Source organism: Oryctolagus cuniculus, chromosome 12 (assembly GCF_051225735.1).
Source record: "Oryctolagus cuniculus isolate XC-2025 breed Fujian yellow rabbit chromosome 12, ASM5122573v1, whole genome shotgun sequence".
NCBI classification, from domain to species: domain Eukaryota; kingdom Metazoa; phylum Chordata; class Mammalia; order Lagomorpha; family Leporidae; genus Oryctolagus; species Oryctolagus cuniculus.
Window position 1 is genome coordinate 63,762,544 of NC_142878.1, and position 25,837 is coordinate 63,788,380.

At 59.1% G+C, this 25,837-nt stretch overlaps 1 protein-coding gene across 4 annotated transcripts; it reads left to right on the forward strand.

Annotated features, from left to right (window-relative positions):
• The first annotated feature begins 218 nt into the window (after window positions 1-218).
• BAHD1 (bromo adjacent homology domain containing 1) lies at window positions 219-25,369 on the forward strand. 4 transcript variants are annotated; one of them, XM_017348141.4, is made up of 8 exons: window positions 219-347; window positions 2,062-2,202; window positions 16,988-18,427; window positions 20,348-20,730; window positions 21,637-21,796; window positions 22,149-22,225; window positions 22,711-22,811; window positions 23,227-25,369. In XM_017348141.4, the coding sequence occupies exons 3-8, from the start codon at window positions 17,002-17,004 to the stop codon at window positions 23,414-23,416; spliced, it is 2,337 nt and encodes a 778-aa protein (XP_017203630.1). In that variant the 5' UTR covers window positions 219-347; window positions 2,062-2,202; window positions 16,988-17,001; the 3' UTR covers window positions 23,417-25,369. The 4 variants fall into 4 exon arrangements, with proteins under 4 accessions (XP_017203630.1, XP_051678469.1, XP_051678468.1 ...); XM_051822509.3 differs by lacking the exons at window positions 219-347; window positions 2,062-2,202 and adding an exon at window positions 3,165-3,504 and having other exon boundaries at window positions 22,720-22,811; XM_051822508.3 differs by lacking the exons at window positions 219-347; window positions 2,062-2,202 and adding an exon at window positions 3,165-3,504 and having other exon boundaries at window positions 20,351-20,730.
• Window positions 25,370-25,837: the final 468 nt, after the last annotated feature.

Consider the following 25,837-nt stretch of genomic DNA (forward strand, 5'->3'; position numbering starts at 1 on the left):
CCTGGATCTGGAATGGGGGGAGGAGAAATTGGTCACGTCCACCTCCGCGGGGACTTCGCTGTCCGCTGGGGTGCCCTGCCTGGTGCCAGGTGGCTGGCGGTCCGCAGGGACTGCGGCGGGCAGTGGGGGGAGGTGCTGGCGGCTGGACTGGGGATGACGGAGCAGCCGGTCTGTCCCGGCTGTCCGTCTGGTTGTGCGCGTTGGGGGAGGGGTGTGCGGCGTGTTCTCTCTGGCCCTGGATGTTTTCCTCTCGGCATCTCCTCTCTGCTCTTCTGCTCCCAGGCGGTTAACCCTTCCTGATGGGGCTGGAGGTGCCTGGCGCAAGGAGGGGGCGGCCTTGGAGACTGGTGAGAGCCGTTCCTCTTTCCAGATCCAGTGTCAGATCCTGTTCAGTGGGGGACATGCCAGGGAGAAGGAAGGTGACAGCCCCCTCCACCCCCGACGTTGGCGTGACTGCCCAGCGGCATGGGGTGGGGGCGGCACTCGCTCGGAAAAGGCTGGAGGAGCTGAGGGAAGGAGGAAGGGGTGGAGCCTTTTCAGGTGTGGAAGAGCTCAGGACTGGGGAGGAAGTCCCTAGAAGTACCCTAGGGAAGGCGGGAGAGGCCAAGAGGTGGCCTCGAGGGTCGGGGGGGTGGGTTTGCGCAGCCTCCTCTGGCTGGCTTGTTGACCAGCTGAAACAACCGACAAGGGGGAGGGGACAGGGACAGTCCTGGGACTGGCAGAGGAAGAACACCAAGTGCCTTCAGCCTCCTGGGGACAGGGACACAGGCACATCCCCCCCCCCCCCCACGGGGCAAGCTCTGATGGTGGAGCTGCTTCAGCTGCAGGACAGACTGGGCAGCTGGGGTGGGTTCGCAAAGCCCCCCTCCCTCAGCCCGTCTCCTCTCCAGTCTGGATTCCCTCTTTCCCCTCTCACCAGGGCCCCAAATGAGACAACTGCTGTCTCCTGACCCTAGGACCACTTGATCTTCACCCCATGCCAGGAGAAAGTCCAGTCCTCCGGCCCCACCCTGCCTGGGCTGAGCGTGGCCCTCCTGCTGCCTGTCTTTCCTCCCCTTGCCCAGGTTTGCTTCTCTTGCGACCCTCTCTGCCCCAGTCCCTGCCCATTAGCCAGCACACAGCAGCTGCCAAGGTCAGCCCTGTCCCCTCCTGTGCCGTTGGCCTGTGGCCTGGCTCGGATCTAGTGGGCACCAGTGCTGTTCTGTGAACTGCAGTCTGCCTGAGCGACAGGGCCAGGGTCGGGTTCAGCAGCCCCCGGGACAGACTGAGTCAGGGAGAGGGAGAGCCAGGGAGTATGGCTGCTTTGCTGTGTGTGTGCCAGGGGAGGGGCTGCAGGGAATCTTTGTCCCCCCACAACTCCAAGTCTCAGGGAGGGAGGAAATCCTTTAGTGCCCTACTTTTATGGGTTTGTAGATTTTGTTTTCCCAAAAGGTGGAAAGTGAGAGAAGTAGGGGCAAATGTCCTAGAAGAACCTGGTGCTCAGAGGAGCTCCCCGGGCCCAGAGTCTTAGCTTCCTGCTGGGTGGGCTCCTTCTTTAAACATGTCCCCCTCAAACGGCCCAGGCACCGTGGCCCCCTGGGAGGCTCTGGAGGCAGATGGGGAACCGATGTTTTGAGCTTTATTCCCCAGCCATGGTGGCTAGCAGTCCTGACTGAAGGCTTCCCAGGTGGGTGCTTGAGTCCCAAGAGCAGGCTGAGCACTGTGTGGAGGGGCAGGAGAAGCTCCCCAGCCGCACGCCCAGGCTGGTCTTTGCTGGCTTACCCAGGCAGCCTCAGCATGTAGGGCGCTGACCCTGGGCCCAGCCCCTCCCCGGGCACTGGGAACAGCCCGGAGACTTGATGCTGCCCTTTCTGCTGCTGCTCCTTTTACCTCCCGAAGCGCCCCTCCTCCCCGCCCTCCACCCCCCTCCCCTGCGAATTGGGAATGAGGCTTTGTTCAGGGTTGGACTCAGCATATCTCAAGCCCCTACTGTGTGCACATCCAGGGCTTGTTGAAAGTGAAGTTCTAGGCGGGCTCTGGCGTTCCAAGGCGTTCAAGGCGGTTTCTTCCCGCACCTCATAGGGACCTCCCACTCCTCGGTGTGACCTCAGCCTGCTGTGCCCACCCACCCCGCTGACCTCGCGAGCGTGCTCGGGCTTGGAAAGGCACGTCTGTGGGTGTGAGAGACAGAGTCACAGCACTCGGTGACTAGAGGGAAGCCAGGTAAGTGTCTGCACTTGGTCCCATCCTGGCTTGGGGACGCGAGGGAGGGCGTCCAGCCACGCCTGTCATGCTGCCCGCCCCCTTCCCCCAGCCCTCGAGAGCTCGGATGTTCCCCGCGGTGGTGGGAGAGGGTGTGTGGGTGTCAAGGACTCCCAGCCCAGCCTCTGCTGTCAGCTGGAAATGGATGAGGGTTCCACACTCAGCTTCTGGAGAGGGTGAATTAGGCGCTGGGGTTGGGGGTGGTAGGTGAAGGGCAGAGAGAGGAAAGAGATGCGGGTGAGGGGTTACCGAGCCAGGACCGACCTTGCTGGAAAGGAGACGTGGCAGACTGGGAAGTCGGAGAGATGAGGCAAGGGCGGGAGGGGCTTCTCAGCAGTCGGGGCCCTTTCGTGGGAGTCTGGGGCCCTTTCTGCAGGAAAGGGGGTGATTCTCGCCCGGTCTTCCCGCAGCTTTGCCCTGGGGGCAGCAGCCTCTGGCGAGGGTGGGGTGTCCCTCGGCCCGCAGTCCTCTCCAGTGGTGCTCGCGGAGAAGGCTACGGGGGTAAAGGAGATGTGGAGGGGTGACGGCCAGGGCGGGGGCGAGATAAGATTTCTCCGGGGAGGGGGGAGTGTAGCAGCTGCGAGATTGGGGCTCCAGGGTCGGGTCACCATGGGATACGGGCTCAGGCGCTGCAGACATAGAGAAAATCCAAGAAGCCGGCGAAGAAAATCACCCCCCGCCACCACCCTTGGCACCGTACCCCTCCCCCCAGGCCCCACCACTCCCCGCACCGCCTCCCCCGGCCGCCTCGTGCTGCCCCCTGCGTTGGGACGACCGACCCACGGCTCTGATTGGTCGGAGATCGGGAGGGGGAGCCGAGGGCCGGATTGGCTGGCGGGGCCAGCGCAGGGCGGGGCGGCTGATTGGCGGAGCTGGCCGAGGGGCGCGCTGCTGATTGGCTGGGGACGAGGAAGCAGGAAGGAGGGCGGCGGAGGCTCCGCTCTCGGGGAGTTTGTGGGGGAACCGCGAGCGGCGTAGCGGATCCCGGAGCCCGGCCCCCGCCGCCCGCCCGTCCGGCCGCCTGCCCCGCCCGTCCGGCCCCCGCCGCCCGCCCGCCCCGGCCAGGCGCGCCCGCCCCCCCGACGGCCCCGCCCGGCCGCGGCCCCCGCTCCGCCCGCCCGGCCCCGGCCCCCAGGAGGAGGCGCTGACGCAGCAGCGTGGAGCCCGGGAATTGAGCGCCCCCGGGGGGTTCCAGCCGCCGGATTCCAGCCCGGCCGGGGCCTGCGGGCGCCCAGAGCCGAGCCGTCCGCGCCGCTTGTCCCGGTGAGCGAGGGGCTGGGGTCGAGGAGGGGGAAGGGGCAGGCGGGCGGGAGCGAGCGGTGAAGGCGGACGAGGGAAGGAGAGAGGACCGGCCGCCCGTCAGCGCGCCCCGCCGAGCGCGCCGCGCCGCCGCCCCCGCCAGCCCGGGAAGGGACGGACGGACGGACGACGCGAAGCAGGTGCGGCCGCCCGCCCGCCCGCTCGCGCCGCCTCCTTCCCCCGGGTCCGGCGCCGCGGTCCCGCCATCGGGGAGCGCGGCGCGCCTCGAGGTGACAGCCCCCAGGGGCCGCCCGCCCCGCAGGCCGGGGGCGGGGTGGGTGGCGGCCGCAGGGTGGCAGCTCGGCCGGGCGGCGGCGGCGCGGGCGTCCCGGGCTGCGGAGGGCGGGAGGACGCCGGTCGTTTCCTCGCCGCGGCGGAGCCGGCTCGCCTGCGAGTGCGCGGGCGGCGAGGCCCCCGCCGCGCCCCCTCCCCCATCGCGGTCCCCGAGGCAAGGGGCCGCGGCCGGGGGCGGCGCCGCGGGATCGCCCGCTCGGGGTGGGGGGCGCCCTCCCGCGCTGGGAGCTGACCTGTTATTGCTGGGTGGGGGGGCGGGGGCAGGGGATGGGGGTCGTACCGGGCGGGGGGGCGGTAGTGTAGACCAGATCCGATCGGGCCAGGAGGAAGGGAGGCGCCGAAGACGGAAGGGGACCGGTTCGAAAAGCGAGTGTGGGCCGCGGGAGGCCCGGCGGGGACGGTGCGGGGCGGCGGCCGAGTCCGAGGTGGGGCGGGGGGGATCGAAGTTGTCAGACCGCCTCCAAGTGACAGCAGGACCCCGTGCTTGCGGCCGGGCCTGGTGCTGCACTGCCCGCGTCGCCTCGTCTCCTCCTGGGCCGGGGGCCGGGTCAGGTCGGCCCGAGGGGCCCTCTCCGCAGTGAAGCGCCGGACAAAGGCGGCGCCCGAGCGGGCGCAGGTGGTGGCGTCGGGGAGGGGAGCGGGTCCGAGGCACCCACCCCGCGGGGCGGGCGACGAGGCCGGACTCTGCCCCGGGGACTGCGGGGGCCAGGGCGCCCGCCGGGAGGAGCTGCGGCACTGGCTCAGCGCTCCTGCCGACGATGGCCTCGAGGCTCTGGGCAGAGTGGGGTCGGCTCGGCCAGGGCGGAGGGGCAGGGGCGGTGCGCGTGCCAAGCGCTCTGGCCGGTGGCGGACCCAGTGACTGGGCTCTCCTCGAGGTGACAGTCCGGTGACCCGCGTTGCGCCTGCCCCAGTGAGGGTTTTCAGCAAACAGAGGCGCCTGTGGGCAGAGGTTTAACCCCATCCGGGACATCTCCTAGTCACCCATTGTGGATAATTCAAGAGGGCAGAAGACTGCTTGAGCTGGGACTGGCAGCCACCCCCTGCAGCTGCTCCAGCAACCCCTGCACTCCATCCTTTAGCACTTTTCTTTAGGCAAGAAGGCACCCACATGGGAAATGAGGAGCCAAGTTTATAAATCCAGGGGGGAATTTCACGATTAAATTTGAAAGGTTTTGCCCCTTTTTTGGTGCCACCTGAGATGTTCTTCCCCACGCTCCTCACCCTTGGGTCTTCACAGCAGGGATAAATGGGCCCCAGAGGAAGCCCGTGTCTTGGAGTGACACCACCTGCTTCATTCAGCTGGAGGATACTGGGGAGCCCCTGGCTTAAGCTGTGAGCGCCTCTGACCTGTTTCCTCCTTTGTAAACACGCTTGTAGAGCACCTGTGGTCCCACATCTGAAGGAAGACAGGGTCACAGAGACAGGGATGCTTAGCTGTTCGGAATGTGCACTGGGGCGGACTCTGGGCTCAAGCCCCACCTTAGGTAGGGTTGGTTAGGAGCTGCCCTCAACTCTGGGTGGCTTCAGTCCTGCCTGGCAACCTTGCCACAAGGGGTTTGTGAGCATGGAGTCAATTCACGGCCACCCACCCTCCTCCCCAGGAGGTGTCGACCCCAGCCTGGGTGGGGTTGAGGCTTGTAGGAAGGGAAGGTGTTTTCTCGTGCAGACAGTGGTTCTGAGAGAATCTGATTGTGTGTCTACAACCCAAAGAACAACGAAGGATCTCAAGGGCTTCAAGCCTTCTGGAGGGCTACATGGTATGTGGCTTGTTCTGGTGGCACTCAGAAAGGGGTGCCCTGGTCTGGCTGTGGGAATAAGAGAGGAGTTGCCAAAATACCATTGCCCTCCCTGCCGGGGCCCTTACCTGGCCAGCCAGAGCCAGCCTCTCGTGGGTGGGTTTGCTCTGGAGAATGTAGCTAGTGGAGAGGCTTTCCGGCTACTTTGCTGTCCTCCTTTCTGGCCCGGTGTTAGGAGCCAGTCATCACAGCCTCCTCCTCCCTCCTCCCTCCTGGCTTATCAACCGTTCTTCCTGGGTCACTCCCCCACCAGCAGACTTGCAGTGGCTTCCCTGGGCTCTTCCCTGGCAGTGCCATGCCTGTTCTGGCAGCATCTTTGCTCCTGCCACTCCCCGCCGACCCCTCCTCTCCTCCCACTCGAATCCCACTTGTGGTCTTGCCGCCGCTCGGGCTCGCGCAGTCGTCTGCCTCCGAGCCTGTGGCCCCGAATCTTCTAATGTGGCGTCTTGAGTGGTTTTGCATGTTGGAAGTTTCTTAGGGACAGGGACAATGGGAGTGTTGACTGTTCCAGTGTTCTCCTGTAGTCCTGTGCACAGTCGTTTCTACTGAATGAATAAATGCTGCTGGTCACTGAGGGAAACTCTTGTTGGGGGGGCTTCTCCAGAAACACTCAGGAGGAAGTCCTTGGGGGTGTCCCACCTTGTCTGAGAGGCGCATGCATGAGGCATGTCTGGAGTGCTCCCACATGGGACGGTAGCTGCTGCTTCTGAACTTCTGCTGAAGAGTCTGTCCTGTGGATTGCTCACGTGACACCGTGTAAGCACAAATGGGAAAAGGGCTGTAATCCTGATTTCCGGTCACCCCAGTAGACCATCCTCTCTACGGGGCCTTGCTGTTCTTATGCAATTTTCCTTGTTGTCCATGCTAAATGAATCCGTATGTTTTATCTCTTCCCAATCCGGGTGTAAATGAGGGAGAAGACATGACTCTGGGAACAGAAAAGTCCTTCTGGGTTTAGCCCTTGAACTGGACTTTCTGGTTTTGGAGGAGGTCCTTACAGGGGCATGGCTGACAGGGAGGCTCCCTCAGCCCCACGCGAGCGCTGTCAGGAAAGCTTGGATCTTCTGGAACTTCCAACCCTGGATCGTGGTGGAAGTGGTACAATAGATTGGTAACTGGTTTGCCTCCAGACAGGGAGAAGGTAGACTCTGCATCCGTTCCCTTTCCCCCCAAACCTCCCTTTTGTGCCCCAGTTTGATGATTAATGGACCAGCATTTCACTTCCAAGCGGGAAGGCCACCCCTCACAGTTGCCATGGCAATGCAGACCGCTCCCCCGTCAATTAAAAAAAAAATCCCTACTACTCTTCTTCAGTAGCTGGAGGAAAGCTACCTCAGAATGCGCCTCCTGGGCTGCTCAGGCTGCTTCCGTTGTGTGTCCTAAAACGCAGGCTCCCTCTCTTCCTGAGGATTGCCTGAGTTTCCTCACCCGGAGAAAACCATGGCCCTCCAGAGCCAGCAGCTCCTGCCCTTGTATTCATCCGCAGTGCACATTAAAAACCTGTCTTTTCCTGTTGGGTTAAAACAGGTGCCCTCACACCCTCCGCTGTGTCGCGGTGTAAGGCTGGGAACATTTGACGTCCGCTAAGGAAGCTTCGGTAAACCTGGAAGGGTCTGAGCCTCCTTGGCTTGCCTGCTTCGCTTTGGGAGTTCCGTGGGGAGTTGCCGGTGATTTCTTTTCATTCTTCCCCACTTCTCTGTCCCAGCGTCAAGGAGGATTTGTGTGTTTTCATTTTATCTGTTCTCACTCCTCTTGGCCTTGCTCTGGCAACATCTGGCCTCAGAGCCCAGTCACAAGGTGAATCATTAAGGAAGGGAACGAACCTTAAGGAAAAACCAACCTCTGGAATCGAGAAGTAGGGTGTGTGGAACTAAGGCCGCAGCCAAGCTGCTGGAGTTTATGGAGCATTATACGAACAGCCCCGACATTAAAGGGCCTCCTTTTTATGAATGGGTTGTGAAGAATGTAAATAAAGCAGCATCTCTCAATGGGGCAGCATTTTACATATGCAGTACTACCCCAGCCCAAGTATTTATGGGAATTTGCTAGCACAGTCTGGCAAGGCTCACTTCCTTTGTGAACTTGCCATTGTGCTGGGGACTTTACAGGGACCAGAAGAGCACGAAGACGAGCCTCAGCACCTCCCGCTCTGCAGGCCTCCCAGCCTTGACTTGATGGCTCCTGATGATGAGACGCATAGGCCCCCTGCGGCTGGCGGCTGGGGTCCCCTCAGGCTGCATAGGACAGGGCCTGGGGAGGTCCTGGATGATGAAATCCTGCCTGGTTTTATGGGAGGCACCTAACTGGAGTAAAATGGACTGGTTTGAATTTCAGCTCCTTTATGTTTCCCCTGCCCACCTCCTGGTACTGCCACTAATGAGCAGTAAAAAGGCTAAAAAGGAGGAGGAAGAAGCCCAGCAGTGAGGCTGCGGACGCCTGCTAGGGCCAGGCACCCCCCTTCCCAGGGAGCAGCTGCCCAGCCCCTGGTGTCCTGCCCCAGGGCACTTGGTCTACAAACTGGGAACCAGAGTGGCTTTGGTGAGCAGGCCTCAGGCTGCTGTCACCTCTGGGACTCTGTGTTGTGTCCTTGGGGAAACCCCTGCAAAGATGACTGTTAACCCAACTCAGGGTCTGCCACACACAAACCCAGCGCTGTCTCTTAGACACTGCGTTTGTCTCCATCTCGCTCTGTGAGCTGGAGCCCGGCCACGTTACCTGGGTGAGAAAGCGACAAGAGATTTTCTTAGTTAAGAGTATTGGGGACTAGCCAAGAACTTGGGTCCCAATCTTTTTTCTGGAGGGCTTGGAGAGGAGAAATGGCATTGACCTCTGGGGCATCTTTCGGCCTTGTTTGTGAGCCCGGGGCCTCACCTACAGCCGTGTTCAGTGCTCCTACTTTGATTTTGTCCTCAGTGCCTTTTTTGGGATTCCAGCCTTCACTGATGCTGCTTTTTCAGTTTTCCTACCCACAAAGGAAGGGGTGGCCCACACCTGGACCTTTCTCTAACTGTAGCTACCTGTCTGTGAAACGTTTGGGGATAATTCAGTGTGTTAATCTCACTCCTGTGGGGCCAGGTGGTTTCAAGGTGAATCTTGGTATTTAGCAGATCTGGGTAGAAATAATGCTAAAGGTCTTGTTAGGGTGCTGCTGGCTGATAGGGGCGCCTGACAAGCACACCAGAAAGAAGGGTGTTGTTCTAGTTTCCCCCTTGGTCAGGAGAGGTGTCTCCTGCTCCCACAATTTGGACAGGAAGCAGAGAGGAATTCTACATGAGATGGTCTTCAGATAAAACACTTGGGTTCATTTGTCCCAAAGAAAGGAGGCCTTTGCATATTAATATGGCTGTTTGTAACCCCGGACCAATTTTCAGTCTCTGGCAGTCAGGCTGGGGGGAGGGGCTTTCACCTGAGTGCTGTGGAGTGTGTGTAGAGGGCTGGGAGGGGGTACGTTTGTAGCTTCCTTTTCCAGGTTTTACTGTAAAACCAGGCCATACGGCTTTGAAGCCTTCACTCCTTTCCGGGATAGAAGATAGGGTTGTTTCAGAAGTGCATGTAAGAATTTTTGGAGGAACTTTGAACAAAGTTTTCTGTAGAAATTTTTTTTTAAAGAATTATTTATTTATTTGAAAAGCAAAGTTTACTGAGAGACCTTCCATGCGCTGGAAAATCCAGGTGGCTGCAATGGCCAGAGCTAGGCTGATCCAAAGCCAGGAGCCTCATCCTGGACTCCCACATGGGTGCAGAGGCCGGAGCACTTGGGCCACCTTCTGCTGCCTTCCCAGGCGCATTAGCAGGGAGCTGGACTGGAAGTGGAGTAGCTGGGACATGAACCAGCACCTGTATAGGATGCCAGCCCTGCAGGTGGTGGCTTCACCCACTGTGCAACAGTGCTGGCCCCAGAAACAGATTTTCAAATGCTGTTTACAAGGGCAGCTAATTGGTGCATTGGTTAAGTTGGCAGTTGAGACAGCTGCATCCCATATCAGAGTGCCTGGTTCAAGTCTCCGCTCCTTTTCTGATGCCAGCTTCATATTAATATGTGCCTGGGAGGCAGCAGATGTTGGCTCACATACTTGGGCCCTGCCTCCCATGAGGAAGACCCAGATGGAGTTATAGACTCCTGACTTTGGCCTAGCCTAGCTGTGCCTGTGGTGGGCATTTGGGGAGTGAACCAACAGATGGGAACACACATGCTCACCTTCTCGCTCTCTTTCTCTTCATTTTATTTCTTTTCTTTTAGATTTATTTATTTGAAAGGCAGTGACAGAGAAAGAGAGAGAGCTACCATCTGTGGGTTCACTCCCCAGATGACTCTAATGACTTACCTGGAACTCCACCCAGGTCTGCCAACTTCCGCTGCTTTTTCCAGGTGCATTAGCAGGGAGCTGGATTGTACTTGAATTGATGCCCAAAGGGGATGCCAGCCTCACAGGTATGGGCTTAACCCTCTGTGCCATAATGCCAGCCCCTTCTCCATTCTGTCATTCTCATATTCCCTGTCTCTGTGCCTTTCAAATAAAATAAAAGTGAATAAAGATCTTAGAAAAATGATTATGTTCCCTGGTCAACCACAGATGCCGTTTAATGGGAGTACATTTTTAGTTCCTGTGTGGTGAAAATTCAGGAAAACTGGTAATGTGATGTGATGCCAGTAATGCGGACGATCAGATGTGCAAATTGTCGCAACTGCTGCTTCGTGACCCAGCAGCCTGCCCAGATGCCCTAGACAGAGGCAGTGTGGTGCAGCGCCAGCGTGGGCTTTGAGACCTGGACACCCGCCTCTGTCCACCCTCCCACACAGGCCAATGTAGCTTGTTCTTTTGGCTCTTTGTTCCTGTTTGCTCTGTGGGATGAGGTGGTAACAACCCCGGCATAGGGCTGCTCTGAGGATAGCAAGATGGGGAGTGTGATGTGCGCGGGGAGTGCTTGGCAGACTCTGGCCACAGGTAGAGCAGAAGCCCCTGGCGAATGCAGAACTCCCTGCTCCACACACTTAGGGGACTTGGAGACCAGGAGGGCTGCCTCTGATTTCACGTTAATATCTGTGGCTTCTTCGCATGCCTTGTGCCTTGTACTGCACTCGCAGGCTTGCTGGTTTGCAGGTAGCCAGTGGAACGTTTTTCCAAGGTAGCCGGGCAGATTAAGAGAGAGAAGGGAGAGGGTGGCAGCATACGTGCTGTAGAGAGACCCGTCCCCTAACCCCACTGGACTTTGGTTGTCAGCAGAGAGGACCAGTGGGGCCGTTAGCCTCTAGTGTAGAAGTGTTACGTGGGGAGGGGACTTGTGGAAAACCAGATCTTTATTCATTCAACAAGCTGTGGTGAGCCCTGGGGGCCTGGGGGTGGGATGTGGTGGTAAGGACAGCAGAGCCCACCTGTCCCCATAGAGCTTGTATCCTGTTTGGGGTGGCAGAGTAGGTTATGTAGGTGAGAGAGGTGGGGACAGGGACGGGGTGTTTCCTGATGGGTTCCCCTTGTGATCCTCCTGCCGGCAGAGTGCTGGGAATGCCTGGTCTTGGATCTTGTTCTTTGGGGCTGTCTCACTCCCTTTAGTAGGGAGGCTGGGGGCAGAGCTCCCGCCTGGACGTGGCTGGAGGTGGTGCTTCCAGGCTTGGAAAGCCATCTTGGAAATCTGTCACTGGCTCCTGGGTTGTCCTGCTGGTTGAACCAACACGGATCCTTTGGTGCCTCTAAATGGGTGCCCAGAGCTGGCTGGTGAGCTATAGACATTTTTTGAGGGATGATGCATCCATTGCACAAGGTTTCTCCCTGGCTCTGCTCAGGGCCTGTTGCTCTGAGCTTTGGGTGCCCAGGCCCCATTTCTGTTTTATTTTCCCCACATTGATAACTGCCCAGACTAAATTGGTTTCTTGGTGCAGGCTTGCTTCTGGCCCAGCCAGGGCAATGTGGCACCCAGGTGGGAGGGCCTGAGGGAGCTATAGCCTGGAGCTTCCATGCCCTTCAGCTTGGAGGACTCCCTGGTGTAGCCAAAATGGGTGAGTCTGGGGAAAGTTGCGTATTTGTCTCCTGCCTCAAGATTGCAGCTTTTGTCTGTTGCCCCTTCTGCATCCCAGTGTTACAAAATGAATCTGTGCTGCCCTCCCTCTTGGGCCTTTGTTTCCACAGTGCACCTGGCACGAAATAGGCCCTTCAGTAAGCTGTGAATGGAGGCTCAGCTCACGCGTGTGCCCTTTGAGGAGCTGCCTTGGAGCAGGAGCTCCCAGCAAAGCCCAGCACTGCCTCCCGGCTCCTAACACGCTGTCTTGTCTGTCTGCTGCCCGACTGCGCTCCAGGTTCTTAGTCTTTCCTGTGTGTCCCTAGCACTTAGCCTGGTACATATAGGGGAAAAGGAAAAAGAATGAGCTTGTATTGTGCACCTGGTGTATACCAGAAGCTCTGTTAGACACTTTGCACACATTCTTAATTAACTTAAACTTCACAGCTACTTTATTGTGTAGACAAGGAAACCAAGGCTCAGAGTTCAAGCCCTCGATAAAGCCCACTTAGGATTAGCAGCCCTGGCACAAAGTGGCTTCCAGCCCCTTGTGGGTCTCATTTTTAACATGTGGGACCCTGGCAGGGGGCCAGCAAACAATGACAGACTTGGTAAGGTCACAAGAAGTTCCATGTGCTTGGGGGAATGAGCAGCGAGTGCTCTGGCTTAGCAGGGGTCAGTACCTGCAGATACGGGCATGTCTCTTGTGCGCAGGTGTGCTAGGAAGAAGCTAGGGGAAGGCAGGTGGCCAAAAGCAGGAACACATGCCTTTAAGAAAAAAGCCTTAATTTTATCCTACACGTGATTACCTTCTAATTTGTCAAGGTAAACTAACTTACTTTCTTACTTTCTCTCTCTTTCTTCCTTTCTTCCTTTCTTCCTCTCTTTCTTTTAAAGATTTAGTTATTTGAAAGAGTTACAGAGAGAGGGAGAGAGCATGATCTTCTGTTGGTTGGTATAGTGCCTGCTTCGTGCCCTGGTGCTTCAAGGGTCCCAGCCTGGCTGCAGGTGAAGTGAGTGCCTGCAGCACGGAGGGCTGCCTGGGCATCAGGAGGCAGGGCTGTCTCTCCTGGGGTTGGCGCTGAGACTTGACCTCGTGGTGGAGGCCTGCACTGAAGCCTCAGTGAGGTGGCGGGAGCAGGTGGAACACGTGCGGTGCTCCTGACCCCAGCGCCCAGGGCTAGCCCTTCCCTTGGCATCTGAGGAACTTGGCCTTGCTGTAGAGCTGTGTGGTTTTTTTTGACAGCCCAGAGCTGCTGTTGGGGTCTGTTGGGATACAGTTTCTGCTCCTGTCCTCTTGCTGTGTTTCAGGCTTAGCCCTCCTCAATTCCCCCTGTCCCCCAAGAGCTGCACGGTCATCTGTCTTTGGGCTGGATGCTTAGGGACTGGTCGGTGGAGTAGTAGCAGAGGCGAGTTGGGGTGTGGTTCCCTGGGCGGCGGCAGGAGCAAGCTGGTTTCCCAGCCCTGCTGCCCTGGGCTCCTGTGTGTGGAAAGGCTGCCGGCCCTGTCTGGAGGCAGGAGGGCCTTTGGCCTGCCCGGTTCCTGCTCTGTGCCAGGCTCCTGCACGGGGCTGTCGTCCCGCTGCCGTGCGGAAAGAAGGGTTTTGGCACTGCTGTTTTAGAGGAGGAGTTTAGCAAGCTGCTCCGTGGGGACAGGGCCAGCACAGGCGTCCCGGGGTTCAGTTCAGAAGACAGCCATGTCTACCTGCTTTGTCACCCCTCTGTTTCTCTAAGAGGTGACATCAACACATCTGCCTAAAAGGGAGAAAGGGAGCTTGCCTTGTGCTCTTGCCCCTTCTCTGCCAGAAGTTTCCAAAAACTCAGTGCTCCTGAGAAGTGTTACTGCTTGCAGGGGAGGGGCGGTTATCCCAAGAGGAAGGCCGTGCTTAACCCTGCTTCAGTTGTGTGGCTTTAGCTATAACTGGAGGGAGGTGACTTGGGGTCATACTCCTCCTGGCCCTCACCCAGGTAACTGCCTGCTCTACCCTTTCCTGAGACACCCCCCTACACTGCTCCCACTAAAAATAAACCAGAAAAGCAAAATTTAAAGTGCAGTGGGGAATGGAGGATTCTGAAAAGGCCCAGCAAGGTGGGGGATGTGGGCAGTGGCTACGCTGAGGGCCTCCTCCCCCCCACCCCCGGAGGCGGCCTCCGTTCTCAGGAGTGATCTGTGCTGTGACTTGCCCATCAGGCCCCTGCCCCCACTGGCCTTCAGTGCCTGTTGCCCACGGCCCTCCAGGCTCTGACCTCTCTTGCTTGAGCCTTCAGCTGGGTGCACAGCACCTTGGGTGACCTCTGCCCAGCTGGGGGTTGGGGGTACTGTGCCGTTGTAGCTGGAGGGCAAATGACAGGGCACCCTTCCCTTTTGCCCCTGGGAGACAGCTGGCTTCTCCCAGCCCAGGGCCAGGACTCTTCACCTGGCCCAATGTCCCCCTCAACCTGGAGATTTGCCCCTGGGGTGGAGGCCTGTTTGCCAACTCTGGAGTGTATTTTCGGGGTTTTGGGTTCGACCCATGGCTCTCCGGGTCTTTTGCCCACAGGCCCAGCAGCCAGAGTGTTTCATGCCAGCTAGTCAGGGCTGGGGACAGTCAGACTGGTTTTCCCCAGTGGGAGTTTGTCTGACACCGTCCAGGTGAGAGGTAACCTGCCCTGGGGAGTCCCTCCTAGGAAGCTTCTCCTCAGGGGGCCTGGACTACCTGCCCAGGAGGACACTGCTTCCCAGAGAGGAGGGTGGTGCTGCGAGAAGCCAGCACACCTTGTCCCTTGGCAGTGGCAGGCAGTTCCTGGTTGAGCCAGTGTGCAGGTGGGAGGGTGTCCGTACTGCAGGAGGATCGGCACGGCTGGGGTAGTACCAAGCCGCTGCTTCCCTGGGCTCTTTCTCCTCCAGCCGACCCGCTGCCCCCCTCCCCCACCCGGCCCCACCCCAGGGAACCTCCGCAGCCAGAGTTCCCACACGCGTTTCAAAGCATGACTCACACATGCTCTGCTCAGGTTGGTGTGCAGCAGGGGGAGGCAGCAGGGACCCGGCCTCTCCTCAGGCCGGGAGTAGTGAGCGACCACGTCACTGCCTGACACTACGTGAGAGCTGGGAGTTGTTTGTCCTGTGCTCTGAAGGCCTCGGGCGTTTTTAGCAGGTGACAGGGGATTTGGAAGATTCAAGAGAGGTTCACAGAGGCTCTTGGCTTGATTTGGAAATGTCCACCCCCTGGGGCCGTGGGTGTCTCCTAGGGACTGGAGAGCTGACTGGGAGGTAAAAGAGCGAGACATTTGTGAAAGTGCAAGTGTACAGCCAAGGCTCTGCCTCTGCTTCCCGCCATCGTCCCGGGATCCCGGGCAGCCTTCGCCCCCGCTGAGAGCGCCTCCCCATGCCAGGCCTCACGGCTCCCTGGGCTCGCTCTCTTTCCTGTCGGCCCCCTCCTTGCTCTGCACTTGGTGTTCACATCCTCAAAGGCCAAAAGCCCAGGTGACCTCAGTCTTGGCGTCCAGCCATTCTCAGGCCCAACCAGTCTGGTAACTTGGGGCCTGTTGAGGGGCTTCAGCTGCTGGTCTGTTCACTCATCTTCCACCTCCCAGCCCCTGGGGGCTGGCCTGAGGCTCGCTGGCTTTCCCAGGGAGTGCAGCTGTGCAGTGGCCGCTGCTTGCTGCTGGCCCCTCCACCTTTGCACCTTTAGCCCCCGGGTACTCTGGGTTTCAGGAAGGGGCCTGTGGGTTAGAAACCACTGGGATGCTTTTGAGAAAGAAATGAGGCATTGCTGATAAGCAGGCTGGGCAGACGGACGGGTGGACACCCTGATTAGAAGCAGGCAAGAGTCTGAGGCCGCCTAGCAGATGCCGGGGGTTTTAGGAGCTCTTGGTGCATCAGGAATGAATGGATTTGCCTGTGTGACTGACGTGCCTGGAGCCTGGGCCCTGGGCAGTGGCAAGTCCCCGCACATGGCCTGAGCGGAGCCTGGCAGGCTGCCTCCCCTTTGCAGCTTCCCTGGCCACACTGCCCTCAGCCAGTTTCTCTGAGCACTCTCTGGTGCGGCAGGTCTCCTCAGAGAGGGTTCCTGGCCACCCCAGCCCTGGCCCAAGGCCACAGGAGCCAGCTGGAAGGAACTGTATGGGAACCCTCAGGCTTGGGACTTTGAGGGTTAAATCCTGGCCCAGCAGGGACTGCTCCGAGCTCCTGGAGCTGAGTGAGTGTGAATAACAATAGCAGTGGGAAGTTAAGCTGAAAAGCCTGGGCTTGCTGGGTGGGGAGGGGTCGCAGGGGTGCTGCTGGGGGGCACGTTGTCTGGCACCTTACTTGGCAGGCCTGTGCTTTGGGTTGGGGAGTGGGTAGGAAGAGGACCCCTCAGTGGTCTCTGACCACCAACGGCCCCTCCCCACCGGCCTCTGCTGTTCTTCATTGGCCATGCCAGCTCCCAGCACACAGCCAGCTCTAGCCTCGCTGAACTGGGTCCAGCCTGCTCCGGTGTATGTTGGCCTGTTTTGCCAAGCAGAGTTAGGGGATGATGATGCATGTTGTGGGCATCCTTGGTCAGCGGCTCTGGGCTGCCTAAGACTTTCCTTGCCTGCTCCTGCCTGGCATCCTGCCTGCAAAGAGGGAGAACCAGGGAACAGGGCAGGGCTAACAGGGCAGCCCCGCTTTATCTTCTGCATTAACTCTCCTCTGATGAGTTCTTTTTCCCAACTCTCGGTGCCTGGCAGGGCTTTGGGGCTGTAGCACAGGCCCAGCGTGCAGCCCTGGGTTTCCCACACTCAGGAGCCTGCTGATGCCCTCCCCCCCACTCTGGGTTACACGTCCCTGGAGTCTGAGCCTCCATTCATTTGGCTTGGAGGGGTGGCTGAGGCCTCCCAGACTCCCGTCTTCTCCAACCCAGGCACACGGCAGGCACACCCAGGCACGGCCATCCAGCTCCATGTGCTAGGTAGGGAGTCCTCAGATGCTGCACTTCGCCTGCCCCAGAGCCCAGCAGGCAGGTTCTTCACTTGCTGCCCGTCTCCTCCTCCTGCAGCCTCTCTGGGAAGCCCAGATTCAGGGGAGGGCTGGGTAATGATCTAGCAGTGCTCATGACAGGCACTGATGGAGGGACTCCTGTCGCCCAGGCTCCCAGCCTGCCTCAGCGTCTTCAGAGCTGCCCCCTGGTAGGAGAAGACCACACAGAGCAAACAGAAAGCTGTGCCTCCATCCAGCTCCTCGGGTCCCTGACCCTGGGATCTGCATTGCTCTAGGAGCTCTCCAGGGGCTTATTTGGGCTAAAAGAGGAGGAGCAGTTCCCTGCTCAGCTGCTCCACTGGACCTTAGCACTCTAAAGGGGGGTCCTGGGGAAGCCCAGGCAGGCCAGGGGCACTCCTCATTGCCTGTCTTGTGTCCTGCAGGTGAGAGGGACTCCATGACACACACTCGGAGAAAGTCCCTTCCCATGCTGAATTCAGGCCTCCCCGGCCGCCGGGAGCCCCTGCAGATGGAAGACAGCAGCATGGAGCAGGGGGCAGAGGGTGTGGAGCCAGGTATGCCTGACAGCCCTGGGCACCTCACAGGGCGCCGCAAGAACTACCCACTGCGTAAGCGCCCACTGGTTCCTGAGAAGCCCAAGGCCTGCAAAGTGCTGCTGACCCGCCTGGAGAATGTGGCTGGTCCACGGAGTGCAGACGAGGCTGACGAGCTGCCCCCTGACCTGCCCAAGCCCCCCAGCCCGGCCCCATCCAGCGAGGACACCAGCCTTGCCCAGCCCCGAAAGCGGCGCCTGGCCTCCCTCAATGCAGAGGCCCTCAATAACCTGCTGCTGGAGCGAGAGGACACTGGCAGCTTGGCAGGCACCCGCCGCAGTCGGGGAGACCCCCAGCGCAGCCGGGACCGCGACCGGGCCGCTGGCGCCTGGCCTTCCTCCAAGAAGCGGCCCCGGCTTGGAGACCTTGGGGAAGGCAATCGGGACCTGTCCCCAGAGCCAGCTCCAGATGAAGGTGCCCGTAGAGATGGAGACCCAGCACCCAAGAGACTGGCTAGCTTGAATGCAGCGGCCTTCCTGAAGCTGAGCCAGGAGCGCGAGCTGCCCCTGCGGCCACCTCGGGCCCACACAGAAGCGGATGGGCGCTCGACCGAGCTCCCGGCACCCAAGGCGCCAAGGCCAAAGTGGGCCAAGATCAATGGCAAGAACTATCCCAAGGCCAGACAGGGGGCTGGCTCTGGGGAGGCTGCAGGCCCACCGGGCTGGCAGGGACACCCTGATGAGCCAGGGCCAACTGCCACTCCTCGTGAGCCATCCAGCCAGCCACCTTACCAGCCCCTGAGTAAGGCTCTGGAGAACCCCTTGGGGCTGCGCCCACACCTGCCCCTGCTGATGGGTGGGCAGGCAGCTCTGAAACCGGAGCCTGGGCGCCCAGGTGAGGAGTCACCTGCCCCCAAGCAGGAACTGCATCAGCCCTCTTTTCCTGCCCCTCAGCTGTCCCCGCTGCCAATGCCTGGCAACTCTGCCGACTACAGTGGCCTGTGTGCTGGGCCTGAGCTCACCACACTGGGCAGCTTCTACCTGTACTGTGGCCAAGAAGGGCTGCAGTGTGGTGGCTACTCCGCATGCCCCATGCTCCCCGAGGGCAAGCTGTCCCCAGTGGCTGCCCCTAACGAGGGGCTCCTCTTGGCCCCAGGCTCAGTGCCCTCAGGCACCCCTTTCCAGCACCCTGCCTGGGGTCCTTCTCGCTACTGCTCCAGCGAGGACACAGGGATGAGCGGCTACAGCATCTGCGGAGTGTTGCCCCTGTCTCTCACCCACATTGGCACTACCTGTGGCGGCTGCCCCTACAAAATGCCTTTTGCAGCAGGTAAGCCTTCCTGGGAATGGGGAGCCTCTGAAACATGGCGTCCAGGGTGGGCTGTGGTTCTGGGCAGGGGCTTGGTTTCTAGCCACTACTACAAGCCAGAGAGCTTTGAGAAGGGAGGGCTTGCCTGTGGAAATTTCCTGGGGAGTGGCAGCCTCGAAGTGGCCGAGAGAGCAGGAGGGCCTCGCCGCCTGCCTCGCTGAGATACCTGTCTGGACTCTGAGTCACAGCTTACACACTGATTGGGGCTTTGACCAGGTTGTCCCGTGACCCTACGGCCCTCCTCAAGGAAAGCTAGAATTCCTTAGTTTGCAGAAGCCCAAACCTTCTGCGTGCCTACTGGGCTCAGCCTTCACAGGGAGGTTGGTAGGTAGTGCCGGTGGCAGCTTCGCCTTAATGTACAGGCCTGAGAGGTGCAGTGCCCAGACCCAGCATCTTTTTTTCTTTTCTTTTTTTTTTTTTTTTTTTTTGAAAGACAGTTAAAAAGAAAATGTCCCCTCCATTTGTTCACTCCCTGAGTGGCTGCAACAGCCAGGGCTTGGCCAGGCCAAAGCCAGGAGCCAGGAGCTTCTTACGGGTCTCCACATGGGTGTAGGGGCCCAGGAACTTGGGCCATCCTCCGCTGCTTTCTCAGGCCATAGCAGAGAGCTGGATTGGAAGTGGAGCAGCCGGGACCCCAGCCAGCACCCGTATGGGATACCAGCACTGCAGGTTACAGCTTAACCCTCTCACCACAGAGGTGGCCCCATTTTTTTTCTTTTTTTAAACACTGGCATCCTCTTACTTGGTGTGGACAGGGTGGGCGTGTCCTCAGTAAGAACAAGCAGAGTTTCCTGGCATGGGTAGGGTGGTGTCTGAGGTGAGAGGCTCCCACTCCAGCTGATGAGACACCCTAGACCTGTAGTGGGGACCCTCACCTGGCTCCTAGGTGGGAGTGAGAGGATCTGCTCCATCCTGGCCAGCAGCTCTGCCCTGCTGTGGGGTGTGGGGGGTTGGTGGTGAGTGCTGGGCCTTCCCAGAGCTGCCCCTCCCCCCATTCCCTCTTCTCATAGGGGTCTATAAAACAATTTTATAGACCACTTGGCTCTCGCCAGACTGGTTGTTTCAGGTTCTAGTGTGAGTTGGAGCTTTCAAGAAATGAGAACAGGCTGCTGCTTGGGCTTTTCCTTCTCTCTTGTACCAATCCCAAGTGTAGACCCCTCCCCTTGCCCTAACAATAGGGACACCAGCAAACACCATGCGGGCTGCTCTGAGTGCTTTGTGTACGGAGGCCGCGTGGCATGTAATTGAGCACAGACTCTGGAGCCAGACTGCCCGGAGTGAAATGTTCTCCCCCACTTCCTTTCCCTGTGGCCACAGGGCACGGCAGTGCCTGCTGTGTGTCTCAGTTTCTGTCCCATCCCCGTGGAGTGGGGTGATGGTACCTGCCTCACCGGGTTGTTGTAAGCATGAAATGAGCTCATGTGTTCACAAGGAAAACAGCCGGGGACGCCGTGTGATGTGCATAACTACTGCTTAGATTGCACTGAGGGGCACAGTCACTTGCCTGAGGTCACGCCGCGATTAAAGGGCAGGTGTAGGATTCATGTTCTGGGCCACCTGACTCCGAAACCCATGCTCTCGCGGTGTGCAAGCATTAGAGCCGTTTAAGTTGGAGCCAGAAGAGCTGTTCCTACTGGATCTCCTCCTTTCACGCTGGAAGGGGAGATGCAGATGTCTGCTAGCCAATTGCCAAGGTCAAGAAATATCCCTGCCTGCTTTGAGCAGTTTCTCTGGCAACCCCCCATAAGGCTGCTTTCCCCACCTGCCCTCCCGGCATCTTTGGGACTCTCTTAGGATTAACACCGCGGCAGGCTGTAGGGGCAAAAGGGCGAGGGGTTACTGCTGACCTTCCTGCCCTGACCTACTCTCTCCTTGTCCCAGAAGGCTGCAGGTCCCTGGGCCAGTTGGAATTTCCTCTCCCAGAAGCTGGCCACCCAGCCTCACCCGCCCACCCCCTCCTGGGATGCCCGGTACCCAGTGTGCCACCTGCAGCGGAGCCTGTCCCCCATCTTCAGACACCCACCTCGGAGCCCCAGACAGTAGCCCGTGCATGCCCGCAGAGCGCCAAGCCTCCCAGTGGTTCCAAGTCAGGTCTGCGCACAGGCTCGGGCTGCAGGCACACCGCAAGGAGCAAGGCTGCCCGCAGGCCCAGCCACCCGAAGCAGCCGCGTGTCCAGCGTCCCCGTCCACGCCGCCGCCGCCGCCGCCGCACTAACGGCTGGGTGCCCGTTGGGGCTGCCTGTGAGAAGGCTGTCTATGTCCTGGTGAGTGCTAGCTCTTGGCTGATTGGGAAAGGGAGGGGGTGGCAGTAGGGAACAGCACTTGGCACAGGTGGGTCCTAGGAGTCCCTAGCCCCAGCTAGTCTGAGATGACAAGGGGATCCAGTTCACCTGTATCCCAGAAGCCAGTCATGGTAGCCTAGCCCCCCCCCCCCCAAGCCTCTGCTGCCCCTGTGCTGGACTCCCCTGGGGAGGTGGGGGTGCATCTCTCTGACTCACGGCAGCCAGCTGAGTATCTTCAGCCCTCACCCCTGCCTGTTCCTTCCATGCTGGATTTTCAAAGTAGAGGATTTCATGGAGGTTTAATGGATATGTGGGTATAGGGATGTTGGGATGGGCAGAAAAATTGGTGATCCAGGAATGTCTAGGATGATGAAAAGAATGTCATCTGAAGTTTACTGAGCACTTCTTAGAGGCCAGAACTGAGCTAAGCACTTGGCATGCATTATCCCTTTAATCCTAACCACTACCCTATGTGGTATATGACCCAAGAGCCTATAATTATCCCCGCTTTACAGATGAGGAAACTGAGTCTAAGCAATAGATAAAATAATTTGCTCAAGGCCATGCTGCTCACAGTGGAAGTTTAAGGGTTCAAACCCAGTCTTCTCCGTCAGAGAATGTAAGCAGTTACCTCGTGTTGGGGGGTTGCTGGCTGGAGCATGGGGTCAGAGCTCAGCCCCAGAAGCCTTGGGCCACTCTCCCATCCCATTCCCATTTCTCATTCTTCTGCTATGGGAACTCCCCACCTGCTCCTGAGAGCCAGGCTTGGGGAGAGAGGTCCACGCACAGTTGGGTGACCCCTCTGAGGAAGTGCGGCCAGTGCCTCGCTCTCCGTCCTCACTGAGTGTGGCCCTGCAAGCCCACGTGTGTCATTGGTCTCTTGCCCAGGATGAGCCGGAACCAGCCATTCGAAAGAGCTACCAGGCAGTAGAGCGGCATGGAGAGACGATCCGTGTCCGTGACACTGTCCTCCTCAAATCAGGCCCTCGGAAGACATCCACACCCTACGTGGCCAAGATCTCTGCCCTCTGGGAGAATCCCGAGTCAGGTACTACCTCATCAGGTTGGGGAAAGCACAGAGCTCAAACGGGGGCTTGACCTGGTCTGACCCCACCGTGTTCCTGGCACAGAGGGTACCTTCCTCTCAGCCGGGGAGTGTGGGCTGCCGGCCCCCAGGGCTTGGGCACCTGCCTCCCCATCTCCCCTGGCAGTGCCTGCTTCCCCTTCTTCCTCCATGCCTAACAGCTCCCAGGCTGCTGAATGCTTGGCTTGGGCCAGGGACGCAGGTGGCCTAAGCGTTGAGGCCGGACGAGGTTCTGGGGCAGGAGGCCTGCCTGCCTGCCTGCCTGAGTGACAAGGGTTGCCAGCTGTAGCCGTGACCACATTTGTTGTCCCCCCAGGAGAGCTGATGATGAGCCTCCTGTGGTATTACAGACCCGAGCACTTGCAGGGAGGCCGCAGCCCCAGCATGCATGAGGTGAGCTGCCTGGTGTGTGGGTGGGGAAGGACAGGGCACAGTCACAGTGGCCTCCAGAGAGTCTGAAGAAGGCTCTGGGATTTAGCCTCTCGCCAGCACTGCCCCAGTTTCAAGTGGAGTAACCTTTATCTTAAAAGGAAGCCCTTGCGGTGGGGTTCACGGGAATGGGGGCATGTGTCCTCCTGGCAGCAGGAAAGGGAAGGTAGAGCTGCATGCCTGGCCCCATGGCCTGGTCGGTGGCATGGTCTCCCACCCTGGGCAGGCAGCAAGGGCTGGAGTGGGAACCTGGCTACACCTGGGTAGGATGCAGGAGGTGTGCCTGGGGGTGGTGGGTGAGGCGCCCTGGGTTGCTTGGGAAGCCCCCTCCGCTGGACCACTAGAAGCAGGTCAGGTGCACAGCCCTAGCGAGGGGTAAGTCTGCCTTGGCCCTGAGAGTTTGGTGCCTTCCAGCCCCGGTAAACAACTTCCTCCTGTGTCCCCTTGAGCCTTTGCAGAATGAAGTCTTTGCATCGAGACATCAGGACCAGAACAGCGTGGCCTGCATTGAGGAGAAATGCTACGTGCTGACCTTCGCTGAGTACTGCAGGTGCGTGCGGCCCTGCGCCCTCTGACCCGCCTCCCTCCTCACGCTCCCCATGGCTGGTTGGGGGCTACCTGGGATCATTCTCCCCTGGGCCTGATCTGGAACTTTGTTCCTTATGACCTGCCTCTACCATCTGGATTTGTTAAAAGAAAGAAAAACTTGTTGCCCCACTGAAGCGGAGTACTTGGAGCAGATTTGGGGGTGGGGGTGGGGGGCAATAGGACTGCTCTCTGAGGAAATCTAGGAGAACTGGCCCTGGTGGGTGTGGCTCCCCAGTGACAGAAGGGCTGGCTGTTGGCCGAGCAGGTGAGGCCCCTGGGGGTTGGGAGGGGACATCCCTGTGCTTTGTGAGGGGGCAGGGAATTGGTCTCCCTGCGTGTGTGGCTGCAGTAAAGAGAGCCAATGGTATGTCCCACAGGTTTTGTGCCATGGCCAAGCGCCGAGGCGAGGGCCTCCCCAGCCGGAAGACAGCACTGGTGCCCCCCTCTGCAGACTACTCCACCCCACCACATCGCACAGTGCCCGAGGACACGGACCCTGAACTGGTGTTCCTTTGCCGCCATGTCTATGACTTCCGCCATGGCCGCATCCTCAAGAACCCCCAGTAGCCTCCTTGTGCCCACAGCGGGGATGCCCGAGGGCATGTGGGGCTCAGGGCAGGGGCACTGCTTGAAGCACAGCACTTGGTTAAGGGGCCACAGGGTCTGAGGTCCTGGCCTGTGGCTCTCTTGGGAGGGAGGGCAGGGGCCCACTTGGGTTCTGGGCCCCATGGGAGGGAATGGGAGGCCAGGGTATAAAAGAAGCATCAGAGCCCTCAGCGTGGCCCAGGGCAGCTGTCTGTGGCCCCCTGGGTGGAGACTCCCCAAGAAGTAGTCTTCCCCCACTGCTTGGCTAGGCCTGAGCAGCACAGACCCAGGCAGGAGGGGCAAGGTCCTTCAGGAACTCGGCCCAACAGGCCTTTCTGTAGCCTCCCTGGGCCTCCAAGGGGCAGTGGGAGCCAGCTTTACCTCACCCACTGTGTCCTGCGGCTTCCCCGCAGCCTGGGACCAGGCTCTCCCAGATTCCAGCACAGCTCTTAGCTTATTCTTTGAGGCATAGAGGGCCAGAGGCTGGCTTCCGGAGCATGCACTCCTGCCTGGCTTTCCTCCTTTGCCCCAGCAGTAGCCACTGGTGCTGGGACACGTTGACCTGGCCTCCCCTCCTAGTCACGGGTGTGGCCCACTTGTCAGCCTCCTGTTGGCCTCCAGGAAGGTCACCCAGCAGAGTCCACTGATCAACCTGGGGTTTGTCAGGTCTGGGAGGGCAGGTGGGTGCTGGGAGAGAGGGTAGGGGGCAGGGGCAAGGAAAATTGCTACCTGATTTGTTGAAGATTTTTCCTCTTGCCTTACAATTGGAGGTTCTGGGAAACCTCTTGCAGAATTTCACACATGATTCTTCAAGCCACACCCACCGGAAATCAAACCAAAGGAGTGCTGTGGCTCCCCTGGCCCTGTCACCCCTTCCCCTAGTCTTTTGTAGATTGCACTAATTTACATCCCAGCGAGAATCAACACTGTATCAGTCCACAGACCTGCTGAGCTGCAGCCGCTCACTCTAGGAGCTAGGGATCTGCGTTTCTGTTTGTTTCTCTTGCCCAGAGGCCGCTCCTCCCCTCCTGCTGCTCCCCAGAGATCAGGAGACCCAGCCCCTTGTCTTAGCCCAGACCTGGTTATTCTCTATTTGTACCAAAGAGGAGCATGGCGGGGCAGGGGCGTGGAGTGCTGTGCGCTGGGGCCTGGCCTGCCTGCAAATCTGGGAACTTGCACGAGTGCACACCCTGGGGGCAGGAGCCTGGGCAGACGGGCACTGGGTCCTCCCCCAGGGAGGGCCGGACACAGACCCAGCAGGCTGAGGTGACCGCACTGGTGGGGCCTGCAGTGAGAGGTCAGAGGTGAATCCTGAAGGCACCCCAGCAATCCCCCAGACTCTGTCCTGTCAACCCCCCCACTGCCCCAGATGGGTTGCTCCTGATTGGTCACTGGGCTTGGGTGAAGTCTGGAGGCTGCCCAGGTGAAATCTGTGCTTGGGGAGCCTGATCCCAGACCTGAAGGGAAGGGACTGGGTCTCTGTATTGAATAAGCTGTTTGGAGGAAGGCGTCAGTCTGGGAGGGCGGAGATTGGCAGAGTGGCAGCAGGGCCTCTGCAAAGCCAGCGCGGAGCCCTTGCTGCCCAGGAGCCCAGCCTCACATGCAGGAGAGATCAAGGCCCCTCCTCCCAGGAGGCAGGGTCTGCTGCCCAGAACTTACATGCTTTTGAAATCTCTTAGATGTGGAAATATTTTTTCGAACCTGAAAATGCAGCTGGTAGAATTTGAATGGAAGCATAATCCATGTAAAATATATTTTAGTTGATATTTTGTAAAATGCACTTTTTGTGTGTGTTGATCCTGGTTTCCCAGATCTGTATTTCAGTGTTTACAAGGGAGGGAGGACCTTTCCTTACCTCCCTTTTGACAGAGATTAGAAGTACTTCTTTAAGAAAAAAATAAATTTGAGAAATTGTATTGATTTAGAAAAGGGTCATTTCCTGTGTGTCCTGTCGTCTTTCGGTGTGTGGGCTCGGAGGGACTCCCTCGCATCACTCACGGTGCAGCTGCACGGTGAAGAGCAAAGAGGGACTGGGAACTTGGAGTTGACTCGACATGGTGTGGCCATAGCCACCTGTCATGCTGTGTGAAATGCTTGGGTTGCCAGGGACCTGGGGACAGGGTCCTAAATAGTTGCTCTGTGAAGATACGGCACCTCTGGGGACTGACCAGCAGAAACTGCCAAGGCCACGGGATCGTGTGGCTGGCACTGCTTGCTTGCCAGGGAAGGTAGGGCCTCATCATGGGGCCAAAGGTCTGGACTGGCTCCCCTGGTTCAGCCCAACCCCAGACCCAAAGCCTCAGAGTTGACCGTAGTTAAGGTTGAGGTGGCTGCAGTGCCAAGGGGGTGGGGGTGCTCAGGAGGCAGAATGTGATCACCCAGCCCTCTTGGTTTTGGTGAGGA

Coding starts and splice junctions, on each gene's coding strand:
- BAHD1 (XM_017348141.4), top strand. CDS start 17,002: ATGACACACACTCGGAGAAAGTCCCTTCCCATGCTGAATTCAGGCCTC. Junction 18,428..20,347: donor CAAAATGCCTTTTGCAGCAG/GTAAGCCTTCCT, acceptor TCCTTGTCCCAG/AAGGCTGCAGGTCCCTGGGC. Junction 20,731..21,636: donor AGAAGGCTGTCTATGTCCTG/GTGAGTGCTAGC, acceptor TCTCTTGCCCAG/GATGAGCCGGAACCAGCCAT.